This window comes from Lissotriton vulgaris, chromosome 10, assembly GCF_964263255.1.
Source record: "Lissotriton vulgaris chromosome 10, aLisVul1.2, whole genome shotgun sequence".
Lineage (NCBI taxonomy): Eukaryota > Metazoa > Chordata > Amphibia > Caudata > Salamandridae > Lissotriton > Lissotriton vulgaris.
The window spans coordinates 1,013,842,084-1,013,859,779 of record NC_141698.1 but is presented as its reverse complement, the minus strand read 5'-3'; the positions used below and the strand labels follow the sequence as shown (position 1 = coordinate 1,013,859,779).

Genomic DNA, 17,696 nt, shown 5'->3' with positions numbered 1-17,696 from the left:
CAGAGTACAGTCCTGTGTAAAGGGAAGAATTGGGACCCATGGTTATAATGATGCATTCTTTTGGATTATTCTTGCAGCGCTGCTCAACAGAGACCAGAGGTTATTTAAACTGCGAGAGAAGGGTATTTCTGATAGTCTGATTAGTTGATCGTTATACCCCGAGCCTCCATTAGGGTCATGTCCTCCTCCGGATCGGTTTCACCATGTGGGTTTTGGCAAGCAGGGAGAAACATTCTAAACCGAAATGGCCACTATGAAAACAACGGCGCAAAATAACAAATTACATAAAGGAATCTCACTGAAAGGGAGAGACTCCTTTGCCTCCTTAGGCTCGGTCAAAATGAAACAAGAGAGTGCGTCGTCCATGAAGAAAGTTGAAGCGCGACAAATGAAGTGGCAAGGACCTTTGATTTTAATATCGGCTGCCGCCTCGGTTTACTACTGAAGGTAGATGAAAAGCGCAGTGCAGCCGATGTTAAAATAAAAAGGCCTTGTATGGACTGAGCCGCTTATAGTGACTATTATGCGAATGGAAATAAAAAAAATGGTGTAGTGGTCAGTAAAAGAGGCCCCGTGCATGCAAGGACCTGGCTTGGATTTTAACATTGCTGCCCCCTGCTTTATTATTGAAGGCGTTGTACAGCACGGTAGAAGTTCAGAGCATGCAAGGCCCTTTGTTTTTGACCTCCGCGATTTACTTTTGAACATAGATGTAAAGCACGATGGCAGCCGACGTTGAAAACAAAGGGCCTTGCATGCACTGGGCCGCTTTTACTGACTACTACGTGCATGCAAATCGAAAGCACGGTGTAGTCACTGAAAGCGGCTCAGCGCATTCAAGGACCTTGAATTTTAACGTGGTCTGCCACCGCACTTAACTGTGGAAGGCAATGTAAAAGGCGGTAGTGGCCCAGTGAAGGAAAGGACCTTGGATTTTAAACGTTGACTGCCACCGCGTTTTGTTATTGAAGGTAGATTTAAAGCGCGTGGCAGCCAACGCTATGATTAAGGGCTTTGCCTGCACTGAGCCTCTTATACTGAATATGCGGGTAGTAGTACAACTGCTTGCCTACCTGTGCAGGTACTCGGTGAGGATCAGCGGCAGATATCAAGCCCTGTGCCGGCCTGGAAAAGGCGCCTGACGTGCAGAGTGCAGGAAGAACGTCACGTTCTTCGGCTCGGCCCGCCCCGCCCCATCTAAGCTCAGTTCAGCCATTCTGAGCAGCCGGTTTGGGTGAGGGCGGGCAAAACACACCAACGTGATAATAAATTAATGCAGAATGAAGCCTTATTACATGCTGGTGCGAGCTACTCCCAGGGGGTCGGCGAGCTACCGGTAGCTCGCGATCGACCGGTTGGAGACTCCTGCTATAGGGCCTATAGTAACAGGTACTTGCAGGGCATCTGGCAGTGCGTAGGAGGTGGCACGCTCCGTTTCTGGCGCCCTTTGTACCACAAACCTTCCGACTACCTGCTGCACCGGACTAGGTTGAGACAATTCTTTGCTTGCAGTGGGATCCCAATCTGTAATGGGAAGCGGTCCATACTCCCCTATGCCAGGCCCCCCTTCTCTGCTGGGCTCAACATTTCCTGTCTCTTTGTTGTACGGGGGTGGCCTATCTGTCAGTAACCTATTTATCAGGCTGTCCTCTGTCTCGCTCTCCTCATCTTCTTCTAATGGGCTTTTGTTTCCTGCCACCTCTATTACTGGGTACAGTTTGTTTACTTCAAGGTTATGCACTCTCCATCTTTTAGCATCCGCATCCCATTTGGCATCCTGCACTGCTCTTACCGATCGTTTCACCCTTTCTTGACGCCTATGTTGGTTCCTATTGTGCGCCGCCCTAATCCATGCATTGAGAGCTTCAAACTGGGTCGGTCTAGGCATGGGTCTCATTGAGGTCATAACTGCTTTTAATCGGTGTAGCACCTCTAATCTGAACGTCCCGTACTTTGGAAACGTCAGTTCCTCATTTCCTTCTGTAATCTTACTCCACTCTGAAATCCACAATATAGTGTGCAACCCAACATTTGTCCCCATATAATTAGCCGGCGTACCCTCCGGCGGGGCTTCTTCCCCATCAAAAGATCTCCGCCTCTCTCTCTTAAACGCCGCTCTTAGCCATTTAAAACATTTCATGATTAAACGTACAATTTCCAGCCTCGCTATTCTGTTTACTTCCTGATGACGATCCGCCAATCCCAGCGCGGCTTTGCTAGCTGGCCTATCACAGCGCGGTCTCACTCCGGCCGGCCAATCCCAGCGCGGCACTTTCTGACGTCACTCGTCTCCCCTTCGCAGCAGCTCCCCTCCTTTCTCAGCTCGTCTCCCGGTCACGCATGCGTCCCATTCATACACCGAAAAATGACTACTTCCGACCAAGCGGTCACTTCTCTCGACTGTACGTCCACAGTCTATCTGTAATTGTCACCACAACTGACGAAATGTCTATCGTCTCTCTGATAGGTTGCTTACACACACAGTAACTTCCGACCAGCGTCCGTTACTCACGCACTCACTCTTACGTTCCCCCTATCTCGGTCCTGCGGGCGATCAATGGTACCTCATGACCCCCTTCACTCTGGTTGACAATTACTCTGGATGTTCGATACACCCGAACCACTTAAGCTCTCTTTGAACTTAAGATTTGCACCGGTTGCGCGCGCTCACAACCTGTTCCACAGTCACTCTACAGGCATTCAACTCCGCCAGACATTACAACATAGATACAACACAAAAACACCGCAATCTAACACGCATGACCCTTTATACTCACTCTCGACCGATACTGCTGCTTTTCTGTCTCACGTCATCCGGACCCTCTTCGGCGGGCGGTTCTTCCTATCATCGATCTCTAGGGGCCTTGGGGTAATCTAACCTGGCCTAGATCACCTTCCTCAAGAAGGCAACCATCCTCTATAGCTACCAACTGCGGGGTCGGGATTTTGATCTCTATCTTATCACTCTAGATCTAAACCCCGTTCTGGTCGACTGAATCTTTATTGCCTGTCATTGAGGAAATAAAGTGCATCTCTTACTAGGTTAGTTCAATCAATAATGGGCTCGACTCTGAAAAACCACAGACTACTTCTAAGTTTTAGAGGTTTATTACAAAGTCAATGATAACAGCAAGTACAGACATCTCAAAATGAGATTCAAAAGATATACGGGCACCACTACATACATGTGCTCTCTAAAAGCCCTCAGGCGAGCAAAGAACACTACTAGGACTAGTTCCAAAATCAAAAGGGCTGCAAGCATTGACACGAATTGTGATCTCTCCGTCATTTACAGCAGGAAGGAAGGTTTCAGGTTAGGCTGTCCCTACCCTGCTCTGGATGGTATCCCTACTTAACAGAATCTCAACCTATCAAAGGTGTCAGCTGTGAATGACTTCCTAAGAAGATCACCCACTCTTAGTCTCTAGGTGAAAACCTATGATCTCCAGCCATGACCCCTCTCTGCCTACCCATCCGCTCTCTGAAGGGTCCTCAGGCATCTGCTCTAATTCCACCCAGGGGTGCTGTCCCTAATACAAAAACACAATAATCATTTGAGACGCCCCTCGAGAGACGCCCCTCACGTGGTGCCGATTCTGGCTTTTTCCATGATGGTCTTCCTCTGGGCCTCGTGCTTCGCGTTGACCTTGCTTCTCAGGCTCTTCTCCGGCCCGCTGATACCCCCTAAACATTCCTGAATCCTCCTCCATGTCTGTACCAGTCCACTCGAACAAAGCTCTATTCATCAAACTTTTAATCAAAACCCCCTCGCACCTGCAGACAGACATCCGCATCTAGGATCCCAATTCTCATAAACTTCTAACAGAAGTTTGCAACTTATTTCTCAACACAGCTCGGCCTGTACCAGTACGTGCACACAATTCTAAGTATAGGTGAATATATTTTCAGCACTTATAGTATTTCTATTATGGGTTGTGCATACTACTGGCACTTATGATGCACTCATACTTTTTGTTCAGTTTGCGCTCTCTCACCACAAATCTGCTTAACAGCACAAAAGGGGGAGTTTGCCCAGTCAAGAAGGAGGATGTTTCTTTCTGAATTGCTAGCAAGAGCTATCAATTGGAGACCGGATATATTTATGAACACCGCATTGCATCATGCTAGCGGAATGACCCTGTGCCCGAGTCCTATACAATTTACAAGTCAGCCATTCCTCCTATCGAATGATGTTTATGAGCGTATAAATTCATCTTCAACTTAGATGTGCCCAAGGTTTATGGATCTGGCCAATAGTTGTGCAGAACATATGGAAAATGTAGCTGTTCTACTATAGCTAGGCAAAAAAGATTTCTTGTTTTGGCAACTTATTTCTTACACTACGTTCTTCCTGCTTTTGAACCCAGGGCCATTCAAAGCATTTTACGAACACATTGTAAATAATATAAGCTCGTCTAAGGGAGAACATTCTATTACTCCTGGAATGTTAAAAGTAGGTGGCAAGTGAGTTAACGCGAAAGATGTATTCCTGAGAAAAAAATTCTGATATCTAACGTGCACTGAAAGAAGTACGTCATATATTTATTATTTTTATGTTTATAGCCTTGGAATTCATTCTTAACCATTGCAGGGAGAACGTTGCACTAAGAATCGTTTTTGAAGTGAACTTTTGTAGCTTTCTGTTTGTACGCCATCACATTATATTTGATGACTGTGTTTTCCCTGCAGAGCTTAGCGTTGGCATGACAACAGAAGGCATTGACGTTCGAAGTGTTGGCAATACACTGGTCCTTCATGAAACTGCTCTCATTGAAGCTTTTAACCTCAAAGCGGCCATCGAATATCAGCTGAAGAATTGTGAGTGGAGCGCACTTTCCCAAATAAAAGCTAAGTCTTTATCTGCTTACCACATCAGGGATCAATATATATGTGTTAGTGGTAAGAAAGTCCCTAACATGTGGTAAGCCCGATTTAGAAAAACTTTCCAGTCTGTCGTTACTGGGTTGTCTTGTCCATGAGTAAGGCATGTTTATTCAACGAAAACCTTACCTTATTCACACAACTTGTTTCCTTGAGTAGGCATAGGTTACCCCTATAAATACTAGGGCACAGCTAAACCTGGACTTGGACTCACAGAAAATGCTTTGTGAGTGAGGCCTGGAACTTCAGTGAAACTGCACACAAGAGACAGACCGCTGCACAGAAAAAAAGCTGTGTGTCTTAACCTCTGTCGTTGGATGAATCTCCGATGAAAATTGTAATGACTGGTTAGCTCATTGCAACGCAAAAACTAAACAACCATTGTTAAAGCTAGTGGTCTGGTTTGTACTAAAGTGCCTTTTAAGAGATTGGAGAGAGAGCTGCATTGGGTGTTTAAATGGATGCATGAGTACAAGGACTGAGACCACAGCCTCTGATGGTAGAGTAGGCGTGGCAGGAGTCATCACATGTTGTATCCCATACATTCAAGCAGCCGAGATTTTGAGATCAAGGAGTTCAGAGACTTAATCCAGGAATTCAAAATCTAGAGTAAATAATTGATTTTGAGATCCAAGTGTTCCTGTCATGTGGATGGAGGGAGCTCCATATCATCTTCCTTCCCCTAGATGTGCGTAATACTCAAGGACTTCAGTTGTGTAAAAGCATTGGTCAGTTCAAGTTTGTTGCACTATGAGTTCACTATTGTTTAGAGCTTTAGTACTCAACTCTACTGATTCATAGCCAAGATTTACATGCAATTTTTCATATTTTCTTTTCCTTATTCCTAGATGAAGCGGCACAAGAGGCCTTAACAGACATGCCACCTCGTTCTGAAGAGGTAATACCATTCACGGAGGAAGGTTGTATATATACCTTCTGGTCTTTATCAACCACAGTTCCTACCGAGTTTTTCAAAGAACATTTTTCATATTAAGTATTTATTTGAATGACATGTTGAGCTTTTTTGTGTGTGTTTTTTCTAGTTTTTTTTGTCTTAAGAAAGTATGGTGCATCATATACTTTGTAGCATAACCATATTGCGTCAAGGTGTTTATTTAAGATTCTAGTATTTCTAATTTATTATAGAGTTTTTTCAAACAGAAAACGTATTTTGCCCTCTTTATTTCCTGGAAAGTGGGTGACCCCTTATCAAATCAATTCACCATAGGTAGAGTGTTACCACTATTCAGTGGTAAATAGGAAACCCAGAATTGAAATACTATTACATTTGTAATAACATGTATCGAAGATTTAAGTTTATTACTTAATCAATAGCACGACAACATGGCTAGCAACAAGAATAAATAAGAAATTGAGACATTGCTAACAACTCAAATAAATAGGAAATCGAAATATTGCTAATAACTCAAACAAATAATTGAGATCTTGCTAACAACTCAAATAAATAAAAAAATGAGACCTTGCTAACAACTCAAATAAATAAAATATTGGGAGGAGAAGCAGTGTCAATGTTCTGTGTAGCCCCATATTTGACATGTAAAGTGAACATCCACATCAAGGTTCATAGATGGTAATTTCCAATGATCAATTAACTGAGTAAATAAATACCCATTCAGTAATTACTTGTTTTGAATAGCACTTAATTTAGATTTGCCTGGAAAGCAGGACAGTATATTAGGTGCTAATAGCAAGTTTCCAAACCATATACCACATTTTGCAAACTAACATTACAAGTCACATAGGTCTGTCTTACTGCCTGGTTCCATCTGTTGCAAAACTCCTATGAACTTTCACTATGTATTGGTCCTCTCACGTCTTTTGAAATGTCTCCTTCCTCTCTGAAACCCTTCCTTTTTTAGGTCTCGCACCTGGCGATACAGCGGGAAGCGCTGTCGCTAGAGAGACCTATGGTCGTCGGCTATACTTTCAAGGGCTTGCAAGGGAGACAGGAGATGGGCATGCGCAGGCTTGCAGGCCGGATCGATCGAACTGGATATGTGGACGCGCGCGCCGTGCGCATCTCCTGTCCCCCTTGCAAGCCCTTGAAAGCACTTTTACTTTCCATGCCCAAGACGTGTCAGCGCACGGCGAGCCCCACTCACCGGGCTGCTGGGCAATGCGGCGCCGAAAAACACCCCGCCTCTCCACTTCACCCAGGCCCCCTCCTGGGACCCGGGACTTCTCTGGATTTCCACCGCTACTGCTACAGGTGCTACAAATTATACAAAGAACATGATTTCCCCAAACATTTCCTGCAGTTTATCAATAAAAAAAGACTTTATAAATGTTTAATTCAATGAGCCGTTGTTTCAAAGGAGGGTTCCTGAGGACACCAGGGCTTCATTTTAACAAACTTTTGCAATGCAATAGGTCTAGCATTTGCAAGAGTTAACGCTATTGGCATTGTAAATGACAATGCCTTTTATTTATGTTTAAAAACTAACACGTAAATAAAAGGCATTGCTATTTACAATGTCAATAGCTCAAACTCTCACAACTGCGAGACCTATTGCATTGCAAATGCTTGTTCTTTAGCTAGACCCCAGACTCCCATCTCTTATTCCCCTATATTGTTCAGTTCCATGTAGTCCACAATATTTTTTTTTTCATTTCGTTTCCATAGGCATAATCCGCCCAATAAGATGTGTAAAGCACAGCACGGGGTATTTCTGGGGCCACAGTCAGAAACAGAACATAGAGTTCCAGTAGTTGTAGCACATCAAGCAATCAATCAATCACGTCATTTGTATAGCGCACTACTCACCCGGAAGGGTCTCAAGGCGCTGGGGGAGGGGAAAGTTACTGCCCGAACAGCCAGGTCTTGAGCTGCTTCCTGAAGGCGAGATGGTCTTGGGTTCGCCGAAGGTGGGTGGGGAGGGAGTTCCACGTCTTGGCTGCCAGGTAGGAGAAGGATCTTCCTCCGGCGGTGGCTCTGCGGATGCGTGGTACGGTGGCGAGAGCGTGGCCGGTCGATCGTAGCTGGCGGGTGGGCGTGTAGAAGGTCATGCGGTCATTGAGGTACTTGGGGCCCAGGTCGTGGAGAGCCTTGTGTGCGTGGGTGAGGAGTCTGAACGTGATTCTCTTGCTGACGGGGAGCCAGTGCAGGTCTCTCAGGTGTCCGGTGATGTGGCTGTGTCGGAGGATGTCGAGGATGAGTCGGGCGGAGGCGTTCTGGATGCGTTGGAGTCTTTTTTGAAGATTTGCTGTGGTTCCGGCGTAGAGGGTGTTCCCATAGTCCAGTCGGCTGGTGACGAGTGCCTGGGTGACGGTCTTCCTGGTTTCCGTGGGGATCCATCTGAAGATCTTAAGGAGCATGCGCAGGGTGTTGTAGCACGAGGATGAGACGGCATTGACTTGTCTGGTCATTGACAGGGAGGAGTCCAGGATGAAGCCCAGGTTGCGTGCGTGGTCCGTCTGTTTTGGAGCGGTGCCCAGGGCGGGGGCCACCAGGAGTCGTCCCAGGCGGAGGGTGATGATCCCAGCATGAGGACTTCCGTCTTGTCCGGGTTCAGTTTGAGGCGGCTGTTACTCATCCAGTCGGCGACGTTTTTCATCCCTTCGTGTAGGTTGGCTCTGGCGGTGGTGGGGTTGCTGGTGAGGGAGAGGATGAGCTGGGTGTCGTCGGCGTAGGAGATGATGTTGAGGTTGTGCTGGCGTGCGATGGCTGTGAGGGGGCTCATGTAGACGTTGAAGATGGTTGGGCTGAGTGAAGATCCTTGTGGTACGCCGCAGATGACTTTGGTGGCCTCGGATCTGAACGGAGGGAGGCGGACTCTCTGGATTCTTCCGGTGAGGAACGAGATGATCCATTCCAGCGCTTTTTCTCGAATTCCGATGTTGCTGAGGCGCTTCACTAGAGTTTGGTGGCAGACGGTGTCGAATGCCGCAGAGAGGTCCAGGAGGATGAGGGCCGCTGTTTCCCCCTTGTCGATCAGGGTTCTGATGTCGTCGGTGGCTGCGATCAGGGCGGTCTCGGTGCTGTGGTTGTCCCGAAACCCGGACTGCGAGGGGTCGAGGGATCCTTTTGTCTTGAGGAAGGCGGCCAGCTGTCTTTTTTTTTTTTTTCTTTTTTTTTTTTTCGCAAGACCTTTATTAACACATAGCAGTTGACACAGCATGAGCCTACAACCCTGGGGCCGGCTCGCTACGTAAATATCAGCAACCAACATAGGATAAGTTCGTCGTGCAAATTCAGCGTTACAGTGTGAGGCAGAGTCCTTCCGCATGTCCCACATATGGTTACTAGCTTGTAAATGAAATGAGTCTCACTTTTTCACATTTGTTTTCAACAGTGAACAAAAGAACAACTTTCCCCAACTTAGACCGTAAAGTGCTATCAGTACATACTACACGTCAGTTGTTATGGTAGTCACAGTTCCCCCTAGGTTCCCGCCGGTACAAGACTCATGTATGTGTTGTTACCTACACAGTACCCCAATCAATTCAATCCAATGGTCGGTTCTCTTCATCATTCTGTATGGAAGCGAGGTACTCCTCTAAATAACCCCAAATACTCCTGGGCCTGGACTTCGCCGGCAGTAGCTCCTCGTATGTTTGTAGCCTGTCCCGGCAAGTGGACATGTCGTGCAACCAAGTTTTTACCTTCGGTACCTTGCGACTGTGCCAGCATTGTGCCACCTGTCTCTTCGCCAACAACAAGGCTATGACACAAAACTTGCGTTTCAACGCCCTGAACTGCGGCACTATCCCCAGCAGACAGACTTTGGGTGTGCATTGCACCTCTTCCTCCAAAATGATAGACAATGTTGCGGTGATCCCCACCCAGTAACTCGTTATTTTGGCACAGTCCCATGCCAGATGAGCGAAGCCCGCTCCCTCTCTGTTACACCTTTTGCACCTATCTTCCTCCTGCAACCCGTATCTAAGCAGTTTTGTCGGCGTGTAATAGAGTTGGTGAAGGAATTTGAAGTGAATGATTCTCAAATTGCCGTTGGGTGTCAGAAGTTGAGTCAGTGCACAGGTGCCAGCCCATTCGTCGTCCGTCAGTGGGGTGTCTAACAGTGTATCCCACCGCCCCTTGGCCTTCAATGCGTGTCCCGCTAACTCAGACTGTGCAGCTGAATAGAGTCTAGAAACCAGGTGCGACAAATCGGTAGTTGTGATCAATAGTTGTAATGGTGCAAGGCATTCGGGTTCCGATGGGAACGTCGGGTAGTGTTCCCTCAAAGCTCTTGTGAGCCTGTAATATGTAAAGTGAAACATGGGAGTCTGGATCTGGATGTAACCTAACTGGTCTAGGCCCACAAATGTGCCCCTTTGAAACACATCCCCCATCCTGTCAATGCCAGCTCTACTCAGTAGGTACATTCCGACACTCTCCCTAGTGACTGACAGCTCCTGATGATGGTGTAATGACATGGCCGGCGCGTACAGTGGGGTTTTATGAGCCAGCTGTCCTAGCCTGTGCCATGCTTTGACCGTGGTGTCCACTGTGTTAATATCCCTAGCATGCAGCGGTGGACGTGTGTGTGAAATAATCGCTGAGAGGGGAATAGGATGCGCATCACTCTCCTCAATAGCCGCATGTGTGATGTATGGGACCGCATGGTACCAATACGCCGCGTATTGCGCCTGCGCACAAATGTAGTATAGGAGAAAATCGGGCACGCTGAAACCACCTTGCGCAAAGGGGAGTGTAAGAGTTTGCAGATCCACACGTGCCTGTTTGCCCGCCCATATCAGGGTCCTAACCAAGGAGTTAATGCGGCGGAATATAGCTTGTGGCGGTGTAATCGGGACGTTATTAAATAGGTATAATAATTTGGGCAGCACGTTCATCTTTACAATAGCTATCCTGTCAGCTAGCGAGAGGGGCAAATGTATCCATCGCTGGACACTATCCTCCAGTTTGGAGAGTATCACACCGTAGTTCGCCCGTAGAACCTCTTCTGGGTCTCTATGGTACATTATCCCCAGGTATCTGATCGGGTCCTGTTGCCATTCTAACGGGAAGTCCACCGCAAACTGGGACGTAGTGTCAGTGAGGGGTATTATAGAGGACTTGGCCCAATTTATAGCCAGCCCTGAGTGACCTCCGAATCTGATGTATTCCCTGAGTAGTGAGTTCAGGTGAGTCTCAGGGTCACGGACATAGAGTAACATATCGTCCGCATACAATGATATGTGAAGCGGCCTGGCTATGAAGTTTAACGCCGATTCTTTATAATTCTGTCTTATCAGACAAGCCAGAGGCTCCAGCGCTAGGGCGAACAATAGGGGCGAGAGCGGGCAGCCTTGCCTCGTCCCTCGCTCAATAGCAAATTGATCTGAGACATAACTATTGATTCTAATCCTTGCACATGGCTTCGTGTAAAGTAAGGAGACCCATTGCACAAATCGCCTAGGAAACCCCATTCTATTCAGGACGGTGATCATATATCGCCACTCGATGGAGTCAAACGCTTTTGCAGCGTCGAGCATGACCGCCACCGCTTTGACCGAGGGCTGCAGGTAGTGTGAGAGTGCAAACAGGGATCTAGTGTTATGCGTGGTCGATCTGGATGGTACGAAGCCAGACTGGTCCGGTAGGACCAGACTGGTCATCAGAGGAGATAGCCGTTTCGCTATAAGCTTCGCAAGGATTTTTGAGTCCACATTGATCAGTGACAGTGGCCGGTATGAGTCGCACTCCTCCGGATCCTTAGATGGTTTAAGGAGAGCGATGATCATTGCTTCGCGCAGTGTGGGGGGAAGCAGCTCCTTTTCAAAGGAGGTGCCGTACATGTCCACCAGGTGCGGTGCGACAATATCTGCATATTGTTTATAAAATTCTGCGGTATACCCATCCGGGCCTGGCGCTTTACCATTTGGCAGCAAGCTTATTACCTCGGTCACCTTCTCCGCCGTGATAGGCCTGGCTAAGTACTCCCTATGCGCATCCGACAGCCAGCCAATAGCTACATCGTGCAGGTAGTCATACGTATCAGCCTCTGAGGCTGTAGGTTGGGATTGGTATAATGACCCAAATGAGTCTACAAAACATTTCAATATATCCGCAGAATGCGTTTGTGGTTCCCCCTCTCTTGACTTCACCCTGAGTACAGCGGCCGGACCACGGCCCTCACATATCTTCCGAGCCAACACAGCCCCAGGCCTGCCTCCCTCCCCAAAGGCTCTAGCCACATGCGCGCGATTCAGGTACTTCATTTCAGATTCGAGAAATTCTGCGTGCTCAGTGTGTATGACACGCAGTTCAGCCAGATGCGAGACATCGTTAGTGGTCTCATATAGGGACTCCAGGTCTCTCATCCGCTGCTCGCATCTGCGGATTTGGCCCCTAATATCCTTGAGAACCCCTATAGTGGTGCCAATACAGACCCCTCTTATCGTGGCTTTGAACGCCTCCCAAAGGAGGCATGGGTCATCAGTCGATTGATCATTAAGTTCAAAATAATCCCTTATCGCTTTTCTTATGGTGTCAGCATATACCGGGTCAGTGAGGGCTCGCGAATTGAAACGCCATTGGAAGGGGGGGGGGTGCATACCGTGGAATATCCAACTGCAGCAGAACTGGATTGTGGTCAGACAGTGTGCGGGGCAGCACCTGCAGGTGACGAACCCACAGCGCTAGGTCCTTGGTGCCCAGCCAGTAATCCAGTCTGGACCAGCTGTTATGTGAAGCTGTAATGTGTGTGGCCCCAGATGCATCCGCATGTTTCAGCCTCCAGAGATCCGCTAGACCCATGTCTTTCATCATGTGACCCACCATGTGATTGTTTGTGTTGTTCCAATGAGTTGGATGAACGGTCCAATCCGTCACGGAGGGTCATGTTCCAATCACCCCCGCATAATATGTGTGTGCTATTATGTTTCTGCAAGTGGTCCCATACATCCCTAAAGAAATCCGGTGCGTCCGTGTTTGGACCGTATACATTCAACAACGTCACTCGCTGGCCTCTTAGTGTACCTGATACCAACACATACCTCCCAGATGGATCTTGTGTCACTGTCTGAGTCTCAAAACCTACCCCACGTTTTATCAATATGACCACCCCCCTGGAGTAGGAAGAGTATGAAGCTCTGTGGACTGCCTCTGCCCATCTCGACCCCAACTGAGCGTGTGAATGTGGTGCTAGGTGCGACTCTTGTAGAAACGCTATGTCCACATTCCATCTAGTCAGGCTTGCAAAGATCTGTCTGATTTTACGAGGCTGTGAGAACCCCCTAATATTCCAAGTAATAATGTTCAAGCTGCTCCTACCCGCCTCCCTCGAACCCATCAGGTTTGAGCAATATAATACGTGACAATGCCGCATTTGTCAACTGTGTAGGAATTACCAGTTTCCCCTCCACAGGAGGTCCGAATTGTACAACAGCAGTCTGAACCATTGGGGAACCACAAAAAAGGAGAGGTATATCGTACTTTGACGGTTCATTCATATAGGTAAGCAAACCTCCACCCCTTATCCCACCCACTCCAGCAACCCCAACCTGCCGAAGCCTTACCCTTGCAGTGCACCACACCCTTAAACTCAGAACCATAACTACAGTGCTCAGCTCCGAACTCTGATTGGGTTATACCCTCACGGAGGTCCGCTGGAGGCACAACTCTCCACCCGATGGACGGGTGTGGGCGACACTAGACAAACTATAATTAATGCAATTCAAGTGATCAACCGCCACCACCCCCCCACCGCCCCCCAGCGACACATCAACAGCGCTGCAGAACAGCCACATTTCTAGGAAAAGCCCTTCGCACCGTGATGTCATAAGGCTAACACTAAACAATATATTCCTCCGCCCCCCCCCCCGCCCGCTGACCTCCTTTCACCGCAGATGGGAAACAGCAAAGACAGCGTCAGTATGATGCGCCCAAGAGTGGGAACCCAGTAGGCAGCTTACATATCACGAGGTCCTGCGGTCTACAATGTGCGAACCGGGCATCACAGTACAGGCCGCCCCAAGGCGCCAATTTCCCTCGCCAACGTTAGTTAGTGCAGCACAACGGGGGGGCTGGTAGCGCAGAGTGTCCACAATCCATAGTCAGTATCACCCCCACACAGCCGAGCCGCAGTCTCATTGCCCCAATGGGTCCTTGCCATCCTGCCATGCAGTTCGTGCTGCACCAGTACCTTGGCTCTTCACTCAGGAGATTTGCGCCATTCTGGGCCTACCAATGCAGACAACAGTCGCCATGCTAGAACGCATATAAGCGGACAGGAAAGGAGCTCACCGCCGGTCGACCAGGGGTCAACCCGATGTCTTCAATCCGATTCATGATGCCGTTCATTCTGTGTGTTGTCTCTCATTTCGCGCTGCACCTTCTTAACAAATTCTTGTGCTGCCTTCGGAGTCGCCAGAACAATCGCTTTCTCCTTCCACACCACCCTGAGGCGTGCTGGATACATCATTGAGTACACAATGTTCAGGTCTCGTAGTTTGGCCTTGACGTTGGTGTATTCTTTCCGGGCCTGCTGGACCGCGACCGTGTGATCTGGATAAAACTCTAACGAGTTTCCTTGATGCTGTATCTTCCCTTTTTCTCTTGCCAGTCGAAGGATCGTGTCCCTGTCGCGGTAGTTGAGGATGCGCGCCACAATTGGCCTCGGCGAGGCGCCAGGAGGTGGCTTTGGGGCCAGCGACCTATGTGCCCGCTCCACGATGAAAAGTGGTGATAAGGCCTCAGCTCCGAACAGGTCTTTACAGAGCGTTTCCACGTAGGTCTCCATCCGCCCTGTGTTGGTAGACTCCGGCAGGCCCGTGATTCGTACGTTGTTGCGCCTCGAGCGCGCTTCCAAATCCTCCTCCTTCGCCTTGATTACTTCCAGGAGTCGTTCTATACCAGCGCACTTGGAGGTGGAGGCTCGCGCCTCATCTTCGACCGCGGAGATTCTCGGTTCGGCCTCGTCCAGTCGCTCGCCATGCTTCTCCTGCCGCGCCGCCATGCTATCCATTCTGCATGTTAGATTATCCAGCTTCCCATTTATGTCCTGCAAATTGGACTGGATTGCCAATAAAATCTTCTCAATGTTATTGCTGGGCCCTGCATTATCGCCATCTTCCACCACATCCTCTGTGGGTTTCTGCGCTTTTCTGGCCTCAAATGACAGTTTCTGTTGTTGCTTGTCTGGTTTACCCATGGCGGCGGTCTGGCACACTGTCTTCTTACTTGCGGGCCCGATGCCCTCGTGACTCTTGCCGCCGTCGCCGTGGTGATCCCCACAAGGTGTAAGGCAGCCTTGCGCTAAGCTACCCCACAGAGCCGTGAAGGGGATAGAATCGGTTTGCGCCCGGGCGCGTGGCTATGTGGTGAATCGCAAGAGGCCCAGCCACTCACAAGCGCTGCTTAAAATGTCCAGCAACTGGCCACGCGGTCGTAGTGAATTTGCGATGACCTGTGGCAGCGCGCTATGGCAGTTGGCTCCCTGTTCTCGCCGCTCACTGGGGTGGCACGTGGTTGCAGTGGGCCACACGTCTGCTGGCTGTGCACAACCCGCACTGCACCTCCAGCGCAGTATGCACACCGTTCACGCCAGCATAGTCGCCTGTCAGGTCCCAGCGAAGTTTGGCATGTATACCGGCAATCCCGCAGGGTTCGGGCCCAAGTACGCTGTTTGATGAGGCGGCTAATATTCGCGCCGATTCGTGCTGACCGCCGCCATCTTGTCAGGCAAAGTCATTCGCGCTATTGCGGAGGTTCTAGGCGCCCTGCAGTCTGGGGACGCAAGATAATGGCACCGGATCGCCTTGTAGTGTGTGATCTTACCCCAGCAGCGTCGTAGTCGGTGTGGAAGGTAGATCTCATCTCGCCGGTATCACGTTATATGCGCGTTTGTCCCAGCGCGGCGGCCATTTTGTCAGGCACTCCGGCGCGTCTCCGCTTTTCACGGCGATTAAGCCGGCAATCCTCGCTCTGTGGGGCGCCCGCTGCCTCACAACTAACGCAGCAGGTCTTCCCCCATCTGGTGATGTGCTCAGGGAGCGGCGGCCCGGGTGACAACGGCGAAATCACGCCAAGTGGATGATCGCCCGGCGGAGCTGCTGCTCAGGCAGCCATCTCGCTGTGCGCCCCCTAGCGCCTCCGGCCAGCTGTCTGTTGACGGTCTTCTCGATGACTTTGGCCGGAAAAGGAAGGAGCGAGATGGGACGGTGGTTCTTGAGGTCGGTGGGGTCCGCCGTTGGTTTCTTCAGGAGGGCGGTCAGCTCGGCGTGCTTCCAGCTCTCCGGGAAGGTGGCTGTGTGGAAGGAGGAGTTGATCGTGTCTCAGAGATGGGGTGCGATGGTGGTGTCGGCTTTGTTGAAGATGTGGTGTGGGCACGGGTCGGTTGGTAATCCGGAGTGGATGGAGTTCATCGTGCGGGTGGTGTCTTCGGTGCTGATCGGGGTCCATTTGCCGAGGGGGGTGGTGGCGGGCGTTGGTTCGGTGGTAGGGTGCGTGGTCTGTGCGTCGAAGCTGTTGTGTATGTCGGCGATCTTGCGGTGGAAGAACAAGGCGAGTGAGTTGCAGAGGTCTTGCGAGGGAGTGATGTCGTTGTTTCCGGCGCTGGGGTTGGAGAACTCTTTGACGATGCTGAAGAGTTCCTTGCTATCGTGGGTGTTGTTGTCCAGTCTTTCTTTGAGTGCCGTCCTCTTGGTGGCGCGGATCAGCTGATGGTGTTTGCGGATGGTGTGCTTGAGGGCGGTCCTGTTGTCTGTGGTGTGGTCGAGCCACCAGGCTTTCTCGAGGGTGCGGCAGTTCTTCTTGGATTCCTTGAGTTCGTTGGTGAATCAGGGGGTTTTGTTGCTGCTGTGTCTGCTGGGAGGGTTCTTTAGTGGTGCGAGGTCATCGGCGCAGGCGGTCAGCCACTTGGTGAGGTTGCTGGCTGCTTCGTTGGGGTCCGTTGTGCTGGTGGGAATGTTCTGGCTGAGGGAGGCGGTGAGCTGTTCGGCGGTGATCTTGCTCCAGCATCGGCGGGGGACCTGTTGCCGGTGGTGGTGGGTCGTGTTTTTTTTTAAGCTGAAGTGGACGCAGCTGTCATCGGTCCAGTGGAGTCCGGTGGTGTGGCTGAAGGAGATGTGCTTGCTGGATGTGAAGACTGGGTCGAGAGTGTGGCCGGCGTAGTGGGTGGGGGTGTTCACTAGTTGCTTGAGTCCGAGGTTGGCGAGGTTGTCCAGCAGGGCGGTGGTGCTTCTGTCATTGTTGTTCTCCAGGTGAAAGTTGAGGTCTCCTAGGAGGATGTAGTTGGCGGAGGGAAGGGCGTGCGGGCTGATGAAGTCTGCGATGTCTTCGCTGAATTGTGTGCGTGGTCCCGGTGGTCTGTAGATGAGGGTGCCGCGGAGGGTGGTCTTGGGGTCAGTGTGTATCTGGAAGTGCAGGTGTTCAGCGGCGTTGAAGGTATCGTCGGAGTTAGTTGAGATGCGGATGGTGTTCTTGTGTACGATGGCGATGCCTCCTCCCGTCTGGTTGACGCAGTCCTTCCGGGTGATCTTGTATCCGTCCGGGATGGCTATGGCGATGTCGGGCGCTGAGGAGGCGTTCATCCAGGTTTCGGTGAGGAAGGCGACGGCCGGTGCTGTCGTGTCGAGCAGGTCACAGAGTTCCACGGCGTGCCTGTGGATGGAGCGGGTGTTGAGCAGGATGCACTTTAGGTGGTTGCTGCTGGTGCAGGGCTTGGCGGGGGCCGTGCAGGTCCGGTAGCAGGAGAAACGGCAGGCTTGGCAGGCGAAGGGTCCGTGGGTGCGTTTCGGGGTGGCTCGGTAGCAGGCAGGGTTCCGGCCGGTGTTGAGTGCGTTGAGTGTTGCGGCGTCGGAGGTCCGTCGGGTCGTCTTGCTTCGGCGGGGGCCAGGGGTCCTGG

The 17,696-nt window shown here is 50.2% G+C and overlaps 1 protein-coding gene across 2 annotated transcripts in view; it reads left to right on the top strand.

The window, feature by feature from the left end:
* LOC147689172 (intraflagellar transport protein 70A) overlaps positions 1-17,696 on the top strand; it is a 232,294-nt gene that overhangs the window by 74,134 nt on the left and 140,464 nt on the right. For both annotated transcript variants that reach the window (XM_086942064.1, XM_086942065.1), the window contains 2 exons: positions 4,690-4,818; positions 5,730-5,779. In XM_086942064.1, the coding sequence (XP_086798190.1) occupies positions 4,690-4,818; positions 5,730-5,779 (179 nt within the window). The remainder of the gene's footprint in view (positions 1-4,689; positions 4,819-5,729; positions 5,780-17,696) is intronic.